At 37.4% G+C, this 13,627-nt stretch overlaps 1 protein-coding gene and 1 non-coding gene across 2 annotated transcripts; one reads left to right on the top strand and one right to left on the bottom strand.

The window, feature by feature from the left end:
* Nucleotides 1-2,316: 2,316 nt before the first annotated feature.
* On the top strand, nt 2,317-11,242 carry LOC149013263 (protein phosphatase 2C 29-like). The gene is made up of 4 exons (XM_089158669.1): nt 2,317-4,460; nt 8,167-8,280; nt 8,907-9,171; nt 10,502-11,242. The coding sequence occupies exons 1-4, from the start codon at nt 2,589-2,591 to the stop codon at nt 10,624-10,626; spliced, it is 2,376 nt and encodes a 791-aa protein (XP_089014795.1). The 5' UTR covers nt 2,317-2,588; the 3' UTR covers nt 10,627-11,242.
* Nucleotides 11,243-11,406: 164 nt separating this feature from the next.
* Nucleotides 11,407-11,478, bottom strand: TRNAE-UUC (transfer RNA glutamic acid (anticodon UUC)). Its single transcript has one exon. It is a non-coding gene; the product is annotated as a tRNA-Glu (tRNA).
* Between the last annotated feature and the right edge of the window lie 2,149 nt (nt 11,479-13,627).

A 13,627-nucleotide genomic window follows, 5' to 3' on the forward strand; every position in this document is an offset into this window, starting at 1 on the left:
ATCATGAATTGCCATGTGGAGGTTTTAACATACTAACGTAAGCGATCAATGAACTTCTCGGTTGTTATTTATCAGCAAGAGTAGCAAGTCAATGGAAGACTGACCTTATGTGTCTACACGTTTGTTAGAGCATTAAATTTAACATTAAATGCTCTATGCCGATATATTAAATGTTCTCTGATTATCAAGGGATGTGTCAACTTGCCCATATCCTCTTGAGTATTGCATCCTTACGGTTTGTTTGGGGTTTAGGAGTAAACACGTTACATCTGAAGCCCAGTTGGTCATAATCACTAACAGATTTAGGAAAATGTGTATTAGGCCTTTAGCTTCTCCTACATATTGGTGTCATCCCCAATTTGAAGCCTTGATTCAAATTAGAAGCATTTGATGATTGAGGTTTGTTTTCTCCAAAAAAAGACATCATATTTGCCTACAATAGTAAATTTTTACTTCCATAATAGGTAAGCCAAGTAAGCCTACCATTTATTCCTGCAATTATCCAATAGCACTCATTCTTTTTGGGCATTTATTCATTTCCACGAGAACTTGTGTTATCTAGAATCTGAATTTACCATCGGATATGGCTTTCTGTCCCAGAGGCGGTCCACTCTCACTGTTTGATGGGTTTTGTTGGGGGGGGGGATTGAGTATGAGTTACAAAATATAGTCTCAATACTAAAAATTTTTTCCATTTTGTGTAAATAAAATATCAAGTAATAAACCTGTGTGGACTGGTTAACAAGGGAGAGAAATCCAAGCATCATTTAGTGAGAGAATTGGAGAAGGTACATACATGGTCAATGTCTTATAGGGTTAAGGAATTCGTTAAAAGTGTTGGCTTTTTTTAAGAATAAAACAAAAGTTACAAGGTAAACTATATAAAGGAAGGAAGCCTTTATAGGTTGACAAGAAAGATACCAAGTGTCTTTTATTTGATGCTGTTGATTAATCGATTAGGGATAAAATGATCATTTTACCCTCATAATTATACAGTTAATCAATGAAATAACGGTGAAATCTCACGCATTACTTGTTATGGTCTCTATAATAAAAAATTAATACCTCATAATAGGAGATTAAGATTTTAAACCTTGATTAAAGCTCGGTTCTAAAAAAGAAAAAAAGAAAACAGAAAAAGACTTGGAGTGTTTAGGTTTCCCACGATATCCGAAAAGAAAAAGCAATTAGTTAGGATATATTCGCCAATTCGAGAATCAGAAGGGGTCAGAAGAAAAAAAAAGCAACAATTTCTTCCTTTCTGACGTGGATAACTAACGTGGTACAAATAGTCAAAGCCTGGAAATTAGTAAAATAAACAAATCCCTTTTTTCCTTTTCCCTTTTTAACCTCTCGCATCTGGATCTGTTTTCTTTCTCATCTCCTACTACAGTTCAGTTTCTTGATTAATCATTTTTATTACCGTTTTAACCTCGACCCTCATTATTTTGACGCCATTTCTCAACTCACAGAAACTGACAGGTCTCTCCTCTAATGCAAACAACTCATGATTACCCAATGGTCAACTGACTCAACGCCATGGGCATTCTCAGTCCAATGACAAACACAATTATCACCACTGCTAGTGACATTTATTGGATCACCACTAAAACAAACAACAAAAATTTACATTTGTCTACACTATATCAATCCACGTGTTGTTTCCCTAATTTGCTTAAATAATTTTTTAAGTAGGAATAATTTGCTCAAAATTATGTAACTAATTTAGTTTCATTGATTAAATAATAAAAAATAATAAAACATAAGGTTATTTATTAACTTTTTTTTAAGGGGTGGTGGAAGAATTTTGACAGGGTGAAGAAAGTAAATGAGACATTGGAATATATAAAGGTATTGTAATCAATTTGCATTTGTTAAATACTTTAAAAATATTTTGGTCATAAAATATATTTTAATCATTATAATATATAAAAAGTAATTTTATTTTATTTTATTAATTTAAAATTATATAAATAATCGTTAATTTTAAATTAACTATTGTGACTTAAAAGTAATTTTAAGCATATGAGAAAAGAAATACAAAGAAGATCTGTCTATTGTATGTACCACAGTTTGATCAATTTTTACTTCTTAGTTCGAATCAAATCTTGTATTTTCATGTATTTATATATATTTTGAAGTGTATGTCTATATTTCATTTTGAATTCATGAAATAAAATTTTTTTTTTTTTTTGATAGATAATAAGTTATCAACTCCTTACAAAAAACAGAGAAAGAAAACACGAAGACATTATAAAAAGGTATACGAGTTAAAAAAAAAAAGAAAAAAGTTATACGAGATTCAGGGTTGAATAATTGTGTAATTTTTTGAATAAACAATAAAACTTCATGAAGCACAAACCAAATCCAAACCAAACTACCCTTCTCTCTCCTTGTGATTGTGTTTGTGTTTTTGTTTTTGTTTTTATTTTTCCTGAAATTTGTTTTTATCGTAGGTAGTAGTAGTAGGAATAGTTGCCGGGAAGGGAAGGGAAGGGAAGGGAAGGGAAGGGGGGGGGAGCTTCTTCATTCCGATCTCTCCGCTTAAAACGCCACGGAGGAGAAAACCAGAAACCGAATCAAATGTGATGGGAGGCGGTTTTTCGCGTCTCTTCCCGTGTCTCAAACCGGCCGACCAGACTCAGACTCAGATTCAGACTCAGCAGAGTCACCAACCGGATTTGTTCTTCACAGAGCCTCTAGACGAAACCCTAGGCCACAGCTTCTGCTACGTTCCTTCTTCCTCTGCTCGCTTTCTCTCTCCCTCACACTCTGACCGTCTCTCACCTTCGAACTCTCTCCGCCTATCTCCTTCTCACGATCCCAAAACCACCTTGTTCAAGTCCATCTCCGGCGCTTCCGTCAGCGCCAACACCTCTGCTCCTAGAACTCTTCTCCAACAAGATCATATTTATGAACAAGATGCCACTGACTTTACTGCCGCTGCTGCTGCTGCTGCTTCGAGGTCCAGCACAGTTGTTAATGGCTTTGAGAGCACTTCTTCATTCACTGCTCTCCCTCTTCAACCGGTTCCTCGCGGTGGTGGTGGTGGTGGTGGTTGCGACGCTTCCGGTCCGATCGATCGGGGCTTCTTCATGTCCGGTCCGATTGAGCGAGGCGCCCTCTCCGGTCCGCTTGATGTGAACGCCGCTTCCGACGGCGGCGGAGTTCACTTCTCAGCTCCGCTTGGTGGCCTTTACGTAAAAAGGAGGAGAAAGAAGGGTATTTCGGATATCCGCAAGGCTTTCTACCGGAACTTTTCCGACAAGAAGAGACCTTGGGTCGTACCAGTCCTGAATTTCGTCGGACGTAAAGAGGCCCAGTCGGCGGCGGCGGCGGCGGCGGCGACGGCCGCTTACGGTGGTGGATGTAGTGGTGAGCTGGAAGGGAAGAATGATAGTGTACAGTGGGCCCATGGAAAAGCCGGGGAGGATCGGGTTCACGTGGTGGTGTCTGAAGAACACGGGTGGCTCTTCGTCGGAATCTATGATGGCTTTAATGGCCCAGATGCGCCGGAATTCTTGATGGGTAATCTTTACCGTGCTGTCTTTAATGAGCTCCATGGGTTATTTTGGAAGAATGATGACGACCAGGACCGCTCGATGGTTACAGCTCCGAAAGAAGAACAGCTTGAAGACGTTTGTAAAAATATCTCATTGACTGAAACAGAACAGCAACTATCGTCGCAGGAAGTGAATGATCCGCAGCTGTCAGTGAAGAGAGTCACGTTTGAGCCAGAGCAGAAGAGCGTACCTGTGAGGAAGCCTCTTTGGGAGTTACTTGCAGAAGATGGCGCAGATGATGGGCTTGACCTTTCTGGGTCGAACAGATTTGCGTTTTCCGTTGATGATGCGCTCCGCCTTTCTAATGCCGGTACAGGGAGGAGAAGAAGGTCACTGTTGTTGTCGAAGCTGAGATATGGCTTCTCTAAGAGCACCAAAGAAGGTGGTCGAAGTAGAGACTTGTTCCCTTGGAAATACGATTGGGAAGAGAAAGAGAAGATTGAGGTTGAGAATAGATCAGATGAGAAACCCTGCCGGAATTTCAGGAAACGTACGGTCGGTCCCATTGATCATGAATTGGTCTTGAGGGCTTTATCAAGAGCTTTGGAGATTACCGAATCTGCATACTTGGAGATGACGGATAAGGTTCTTGACCGATACCCAGAGTTGGCTTTAATGGGTTCTTGTTTGTTAGTTGTATTGATGAGAGATGAAGATGTGTATGTGATGAATGTGGGTGACAGTCGCGCGGTTGTGGCTCAGTATCAACCACAGGCAACTGATACTAGTAGTCAAAGAGGAGCAAATGATGGGGGAGAGATGGAGGGTATTGTGGAAGAGTCCAGCGGTGCTGCTGCTGGTGATCAGGTCGATAGGTTGGCAAACGAGGCTCATGCTGAAAGAATGAAGTTGACTGCGTTGCAATTGTCCACTGATCACAGCACAAGCATCGAAGAAGTAAGATTTAATTTGAAAGAACTGAAGTTTACTTTCATTGTTTTGGATCTGTTGGGGGGACTTAAGGAATGCAACCTTATTTAGGTGGAAATGATATCAACTGGTTACTGTCGAAGTTTGGTCTTGGGCTTGTGTTAAGACTTAAGAGAAACACCATCTAATCTAAAATTGGTCATTTCATTTCTGTAGTGTAGTTTACCCAACCACTCGTTGGCATTAATATCCTTGGGAATTTCCCCATACAAGGAAGAACCTAATGGTCTTGAGTATCCAACTTGGACAGTTTTTCTAGAGTCTCAGTTTCTTTGATTGCATAGGCCTTGGTTGTTATTAACTCAACAAATTAGCCATGTGGCCACAGTTAAAAACAAGAAAGTGTAATGCAGTTTATCAGTTGCAAGGGGCTTTTGGAATAATAAATCTGGCAGAAGAGGAGCACATTGCATGTACAAGATTTATGTAACTGGAGAACATTGCTTTCATGCATGACCTCTTGGCCTTATTGTTTCAACATTAATTTGTGACGGTAAAGGAAAACATGTTTTACTAACTGTAGGATCCAGCAAAATTTAGGTTTTCCAAGGATTTTATGGCCCTGATAAGTGTTGAAGGAAATCTTGATCTGAAAAAAGTTATCATATTTTTGTTCTTTCAAGTTAGCTGTGACAGTTGTAAGTCACCCAACTGATTGCCTTAGGCTTCAGCTTCAAGAATTCGGGGTTGCAGATAAAATGGGGATACTTGAAAGGGCTTTGGTACTGAACATATGGAGTCCCTATAGATATTTCAAGGGTACTATTTGATTGGGAATGTTTATCTTGTCTTGTGAAAGAAAAGCATATAGGACCATGCTACCTCTTATGGTGGAGGGTGGCAGGCAGTTGTAATCCCAACTTATCTACTGCATGGTTGCATGCTGCACTTGTGCAGTGGCATGGATATTAAGTTTGTTAAGTTTTTCCTCTCAGTAATGTTGTTTGGAGTTTGGACATTTGACCGAGCCTATTTTCATTTATTTGGGTATCATAACTTTATAAACCAACAATCATGTCCAGATCTAGTAATTAGTGGTTAGCTTCATGGATTCTTGGTTGATACAAGGCCTTGTTCCTCTTTGTTATTTTAGGTCTGCCACTGGGTCTTGACATTTGTTTGGTCTAAGTAAGTCATATCAATCCTTAGCATCCAAAGGCCTCCACGGAACATGGCCGTGCCACCTCAAATTACCTTCTCATAGGCAAGCATGTATATGAACTACTCCTAATCCTAAACCTGCTCTAATTTGATCATCCTTGCCTTGAGCTTCCTAGCTTTGCCACTTTTCCATTTCAACATTCCTTATATCTGCGTTGGTGACTATATATGTGATTTTTTTTAAACTGCCAGACATTTCATAATAGGTGTTCCAGGTCCTTCCTTAGTGCTTGCGTGGCACACTGGTAGTCTAAGTTGTGTTATGGTATTATTTTCTGATATATTAGTTATATTTACTACTAGTAGGTTAATAGAATGACAAATGCAATAACTTCTCATGAAAAACACGTAATTCTTAAGAAGCAACTAAAAGGATAACTGAGATGTCAATTCCTTTTTTTTTTTTTTTCTTGGGGGGGGGGGGGTGTTTGTCGGTGGGGGGAGAAATATTATTTTATTAACTAAAAAACACAGCTGAAGTCAAAAAGTCTAAAGCCCAGCCAACAAACTCAACTGCCTCACAGAGAAGTCAGCAAGCAACATCACTCATCACTGCTACAAAGAAAAAGAGTAGAAAAAGTTATAATAATGAACAGAGAGACTAGGAACATAAGCAGTAGCAGTATCACTCTGTCATTATAATTAGTCATTGTGAAGGGAGGGGTAAAAAAACTAGAAGTAGAGAAGGTGGTTTACCAGATAAGTTTGGAGAAGAAGATAAGAAAAGAAAGGTTAGATAATAGTTACCATCTGGAATTGAGGAAGTTGCCAGAGGAATGGAAGATGGTTACTGAAATAAGGGGAGCTGAGAACACTGCTGCCAGCGTTTGAAAAGTAATGGTCAAATTTTCAGTGGAGGATAACAGAGAAAAGATGGTATGCAGTATTTACCCACTCGAATGGAAGAAATTGCCTGAGAAATGGAAGATAGTCACTGCTACCTTCCCCCCCCCCCCCCCGCCAAAGCAAAAACACTCACAGAAGGAAAAGATGGCTTTCAGTCACAAACAGGCTACTGATAATATCTTAAAAGAGAAAAATCATATTGTTACTACAAAAAATAAAAATAAAAACAAGCTTCAAGTGTCCAATGTGACTGCCAACACATTCTAGGTGCCACCAATTGATGTTTAGATAGTTGAGGTGCCTGCGTCCTGATTTTCTGCCTCATGCCTAGGTGATGCCTTGACAACTATGTTCTGATAAACATTTATGCTGTTATCATTTTGGTTGCCTTATCCTGTACAATCAACAGAAGGGGAAGAAATAATTGAGTTTGAGTGGAATAAACACATATACTGTTGTGCTCCCTTTCTTTTGGTTTTTGTATCAATGCATTTGAAGGAACAAGAGATTAATATCACTCATAATATTCTAGTTTACTTGGTTTAGGACTAAATCACCTGAAAGGTTAGTTTTAACCTTTAAAACTGTCAATAAAGTCATTACTGTTAATTGAAATTCGTGAAACACATATGTGCATTTGCATGAGTATTAAAATGCATGAAACATATGTGCATTTACAGTGAGAATTGATTTGCCGGAAACAGTTGGGCATTACAATGACAAAGGAGCAGTGGAAAGCTTTTTAATACGCCATTTTTGTTCTGCAGTTGAATGTGCTAAATTTGTTAGTGATTGTCCGAATAAGTGTCAATGCTGTGTATTGCTGAAGTGATCCCATTTGTGAACATCTGCTGCTGTTCAAAAATATGTTTGTAAGGGTGGACTGGTTGACTATGATGTTCCAACCAACTTTCATCTCCCATTGTTGGTGTCAATTTGTTCTCATCCCCTCCAGTCTCCTGATTTTCACTGGTTCTCATGGATAACTATTTTCTAACATCAATAATGTGTGTTATTCATTGGTTTCTTTAAGTTATTGTTAATACAGACAGCTCAATTCAATTCATTCTTATCCCAACTAAATTGGATCAGTTACATGGATTTTCTTTTGCCAATTGATTCTATTCATATACATGTTCATTATTAGTTCTACGCTTTGAATGTATTTCATAGCCACTTCTCCTAAGCCAAAAGTTAGGTCTATTATTGAACAACCTCTCTTACCTGAATCACATAACTTCTCCTCCTTGCATTTGAGGCCTCTGTTGTACAGTTCTGTGCCACCTCAAAATGGCACTGTCTCAATGTGTATTATTCATCAGATCTATTTTAAAATTACCTTAATTTGTCCATTTTTTTATTTTATATTTTCTTGTTTTTACCACTTCCATCTCAACATCCTCGTTGCAGATATGCCAAATTTTTAGTAATGTTGTTTCTTTATTGGCTAACATTCAGCTTCATACATCTTTGCTGGTTATATAATCTGTCCCATGATAATTTCTTTTAAAGTTTTAAAGGATTCTGCCGTCACACAGCATTCTACACTCACCTCTCCACTTAATAACCAATCTGCTCTGATTCATTTTGCAACATAATCCTTTATTGTTAATGCATGGTTCAAAAGATATTATATTTATCTCTTGATGTGCATCAACTTGTTCAGGAAGTCTTAAGAATCAAGGAAGAACACCCAGATGACAGCCAGTGCATTGTCAATGATAGGGTTAAAGGTCGTCTAAAGGTGACCCGGGCATTTGGTGCTGGATTTCTCAAACAGGTTTGTTCTTTGTTTATCTTTTTCTTGGTATTCATGGCTTGAAGGAATGCAATTTAAAGGAAAGGCCACATTGAGGCATTGTTTGTGTTAGAATAAATTTTTTTTGGATTAATAAATAAATATATTAAAAGAAAAGGGAACAAGAGAACAAGGATTAGAAGTATAATAATTTAAGGATTAAAAGCACAAGTATCCTGTGTAATGTCTACTAATGATTGGAGATTTATCAGTTTTAGTAGATGCAACCACTAGATAAAGATTAAATAATGACCTGGCACTTTGTGGCAGTATAAATTGCAAATTTGCCAAACTTGGAATTCTCCATTTTAGATGTCTTGTTTAGGTGATCTAAGCTGATTTGGTTACCTGGTTCAGTTATCCTGCATAGTTGGTGTCTTTCATACCATTTACCACCCAGAAGACTGATTTACTGTCAAAATGGGATATGATGTAGATGAACACTTCTAAAAGCCATCACTGGCAAATTGTGGCGGTACAGGATGTGCCATGTATGTGAGACCAAACATTTGTAGTCCATCCTGGCGTCTACTGGAATAATTTTTAAGCTTTTGTATATGGATGCCTTTAGTTTATTGACTTGTTTGATTTTTTGTGTACTGATGCAGCCAAAGTTGAATGGTGCGGTGCTGGAGATGTTCCGGAATGATTATATTGGTACTGCACCATATATATCCTGCCATCCTTCTCTCCGTCACCATAAACTCGGTGCCAGTGACCAATTTTTAGTCCTTTCATCTGATGGTCTGTATCAGTATTTAACGAATGAGGAAGTAGTCTCTCTTGTTGAGGAGTTCATGGAGAAGTTTCCTGATGGAGATCCAGCTCAACACTTGATTGAGGAGCTTCTGTCCCGGGCAGCCAAGAAAGCTGGTAAGACAACTCTAGATCATATATCTTATGTTCGAGCATTGCTATCCCATACTCAAATCGTCTAATGTGTGAAGAAAAATTCATTTGTCTGAAAAGATTAGTATTTTTGAGGATTTTGTGCATAAGCATGATCTCAGTCATTGTTATTTATTGACTGCAATATCAAATTGTGGTTTTTGTGGTGACATGTAAACCCAATCTGTTCGATTTTTTAGTTTTATTCCTAAAATTAAAATCTACTTATTAACTTAAGAGGCTGACAGACAGCCTAAGTATGGCATATTTTGTTTGCAATTTCCTTCAACCTCGATCACTGTCTTGTTGTTTCTTTTATGTGGAACTTTTCCCTTGCTGGGGAAAGATAGCGATTAGTGGGGATTAACTTCTGATAGTATCACAGAGAAACAGCACAAGGAGACTTGAGAAAACCAGGTATGATGCGGATTCAAATTATATTCATTTGAAGTAAAAAGGGGGTTTGATTCTTATCTATTATTCTTTTATCAAATTATTACTTCAATTTATATTCATTTTTAATTTTAAAATAAATAAAAAGTTTCAAAAAGAAAAAATATAAATGCTCATCCTCGTCCTTAGGACAAAATCATCCACCATGATGTCAATCTCATCAATGGTAAAGTCACCACGTTTGATGGAAGTGTAAAATGGAGTGAAATATAACCTGTTGATGTCACTTAATAAGAATCTACTAACGGAATGGATTAATCTGATATTTGGCATAAAAATGGAGGTAGTATACGATATTTTTGCAAACAGGGGATGGAACAATATATTATGCCATGCAGAAAATGGGTACATGAAATTTACCCTATCTAGTAAAGTCCTTGCAGTCTATTCCTCAATAAGCTCATGCTTCCATGACTCATACAGGGTAGTCTTGTTACATCAACAAATTTGCAGCAAAACAGATCCCAACTTATACTGAGTATGCTTCATATAAAAGAAAACTAGTGAAAGCTAAGACAAGCATATCAGTGTGTCAATGAAACTAGCAGCACCCTAAATTTGGAGCACACCTGTGGTCCACATATAGGGACAACGAATGCTGAATCTAGCACTTTGATCACAGAAACTTGGTGTTGAAAATATTGAGCTGTTTTAGGCTGTATCTTGAGTGCACTGTGAACATTATTGGATTTGGCATTCAGATTGGGATGTGTAACATTCATGCTTGCCAGATTAGTTAACCATGATTATGACACTTTCTTGTGCTATATAGGCACTTGTCTGTTTTTCATGTTGCCTTGGCTGGCTTGTAAGTACTAAGTTCTATGCTCTGTCTCTATAGCTAACTAGTCCTTCCCTGCAGGAATGGATTTCCATGAGTTACTGGACATCCCACAAGGAGACCGCAGGAAGTACCATGATGATGTTACCGTTATGGTGGTCTCCCTTGAAGGAAGAATATGGAAATCATCTGGAAAATATTTATAAGGTGCCTAATTCAGTCTGCGTCCACTTCAGCAATCTCTTTGCTAAACGAGCTCTGATTAGGTATGCCAGCATTCATCCAAGTTGGTCGGTTAACGGAGACATTTTTCATGCGCTCATGCAAATTCTCTGATCTTGCACTTGCTGCGATAAGCACCAGGTATGGGGAAAAAACCATGTGTGGTGGGTTGGTTGGGGCTGATGGTGAATGTGCATGAGACTGGTTCTTCTCCCAAACAGTTGCCATGGATGGGTTCAGGAGGAACACTGGAAGAGCTTGGAAGTTGTTTAGCATGGGAAGAGATTTTGGGTACAAGGCTGGTTTTTCCATATTGGAATCAATTTTTTTGCACAGAAATGAGAGAGGGAAGAGAAGGGGTCCGGAGGGAGCTCCTGGGATTCATTTGTGCTTTTTAGTTTTCTTCTTTTCCCATCTTATATTTAGCGGGAGGAAATATGTTGAGCAACAGGAGGAGAGAAAGAGAAGGTTGGTGAGTGTTGTATTTTCTTAAAAATCATGAACATTCCAAAATGAGCATTTGTAATCTTGTAGGTGGTATTCAGCCACAGGTATAAAAATTAAAATTTTAAGACCCTCTGTTACCCATTCTTCTTTTCAAGGGTTCTGGATTTCTTTTTCCCTCTTCTGAGGTTTGGGTTCTTTGTCGCAGATTTTGCTTAACTGATAGGGATTTTTCAGAGCGACATTCAGAAATGAAGTTGCAGTATCGATAGTCAAATATGCATGTACTATTTTAAGAATTTGTAGAAAAAAATAAATATTTCCATTGCCGGGAATTGAACCCGGGTCTCCTGGGTGAAAGCCAGATATCCTAACCACTGGACGACAATGGATTTGATATTAAACTTGTGTTTCAAATAATATTTAATAAGTGAAAACTTGATTTTGAAAGTCCACCACAACCACAACGGAGTTTAACAATTTGAACTGCTTGGTTGACTCAATTGATTTCCACTTTGAACCCTAATTTAGGTTCAATCTTTTCATCACTTAGACTTCTACCATGTTTGTTGGTTTCAAATCCTCTCCAATAGATCAATTGATCATCTCCTTCCCAACCATCCACTAGTAGTGATGAAATGACCACTTTATCCCTTGCTCAGGTGAAATCTATATCTACCTTACTATAAATTTGGAGAGGTTAATTGGTTAAACTGGTGAGAGAATTTGACCAATGATAGTATACATTCTTTGCTCCAACAATACTTACTAAGTCCAGATTTTTTATCTATCAAGATAAAGGTTTATGCTTTCTTCGTACTTTTTCAACACACATTAGGATGGAGCCTATGAGAGATCCCACCTATGATTTATCTTGCTAGAATCAGAATTCAATGGTTCCTAATAAGCTTCTAGCTAACAAATAAACTTTTGTTCACCCAACCTCTCAAAAATAATGAAAAGAAAAAGAAGCCTTTCTAAATATTTTAGAAACCATCTCACTTTTAAGTGCCTTTACATAAGAATTACTTTTTACCAAGAAAAAAAAAACATAAGAATTACTTTACCAAACAAACTTCAAACTTTGCATTTTAATAGTATCCAAACGTGTTAAAACCGTGTTAAACAGAATCCAAGATCGATAAAGAACTCACCTTTTTCTCCTTTGCATGTCTTTTTCATTTTCAAGCCCATGTTAAGCTTGATTCAAAAGCTCATATGCAATGCTCAAACGCGTTTAAAACCGCGTTTAACACATAACCCAAACACCATAAAGAAGTTCATTATTTAAGTATGATCTCCTTTCTAATTCTTCTTAATCCAAAATTATCCATAAAAGGACTCTTAACTAATTACAATTTTGGTCTTTCTAGGTCAATCCACAAACCCATAATGTTAATCTGATCTTGGATTCTCACTCTCCTTCGTGTTTCATGAGTTATTACCCCCCATGAATTGACTCCAATGTGAAATCATTGGAAGAGACATGCTTTGATTGATTATTGAAGGTGGCCAAACTTGGCTTTTAGCTTTTTTTTTTTTAAATTTCTAGTGCATTGGGATGAACTACCTTTTCCAGATAAAGATCACTCTCAAATCAAATCCACACGTACGTGTGGAAAAGCAATTCATATCATCATTTCAAGAATCTCATTGTAATTTGAGTAAGAAACAACTGGAATCCTCTATCCTCAATAACCCTCTCTTAAAGCCCTTTAATTTCTGATTATTTTTTGATTGTATAGAGTGCCAAAAGTGAATTGTTTTCTACCTCAAGATACAATAAACCAAATCAAAACAGATAAGTCTACAATGGGCTAACACCATCATATTAGAATCTTTCACATTCATTCATGTATTTTGTTCTTTTTTATGTGAGTTTTGCAATGAACTATCGATACGATGTTTTTCTCTGTAAGTTCAACGCAGGGGTTATTTTTCTATGGTCAATCTAAAAGAGTTGTGAGAGCGAATAGCTGTAATCACGTTCTTTGCATTGTTTATGATTAGATTCGATGACTAATACTAAGCATGAGACTCTCTCCATAGCAAGATTTGAGAAGAGTCTTAATTCCTAACTTACAATAAGTTCTCAATCAGTCAAATGTAATTATAATTTCAAACGATTCAAAATGGAGGGTTCTAGTTGATTTGTGAGTGATGGCGTAATAGCAAAGACAAAGGGGGCCGAAAGGAGAAGTTTAACAATGACAAGAGATAAGGAATGGTTTGTCAATTCAATTCAATTCAATTTTCCCCACAAGAACACCTATCAACCCTACAAATTTTCTCACATTTCTTATTCAAAATTGACCAATCTTTTCAAGTCTTCTCCTCTAACCTCGATTCATACACTAGGTTAAGCTATTAAAGTGAAGTAATAAAGTAGCCATTTTCTTTATCTTATTTAATTTAATTTATGAATTCACCTTTACATTCTCTCCTTTTAACCGTTCACATTCAGAAAAGCCCTTTTTTTTAATTATCTTGATTGGTATTTTGCAGTGGAAATGTTTACCCTGAGTTATACAGGCTTAGAAG

Source organism: Hakea prostrata, chromosome 6 (genome assembly GCF_041222555.1).
Source record: "Hakea prostrata isolate BN-2017 chromosome 6, UWA_Hpros_2, whole genome shotgun sequence".
In the NCBI taxonomy this organism is placed as follows: domain Eukaryota; kingdom Viridiplantae; phylum Streptophyta; class Magnoliopsida; order Proteales; family Proteaceae; genus Hakea; species Hakea prostrata.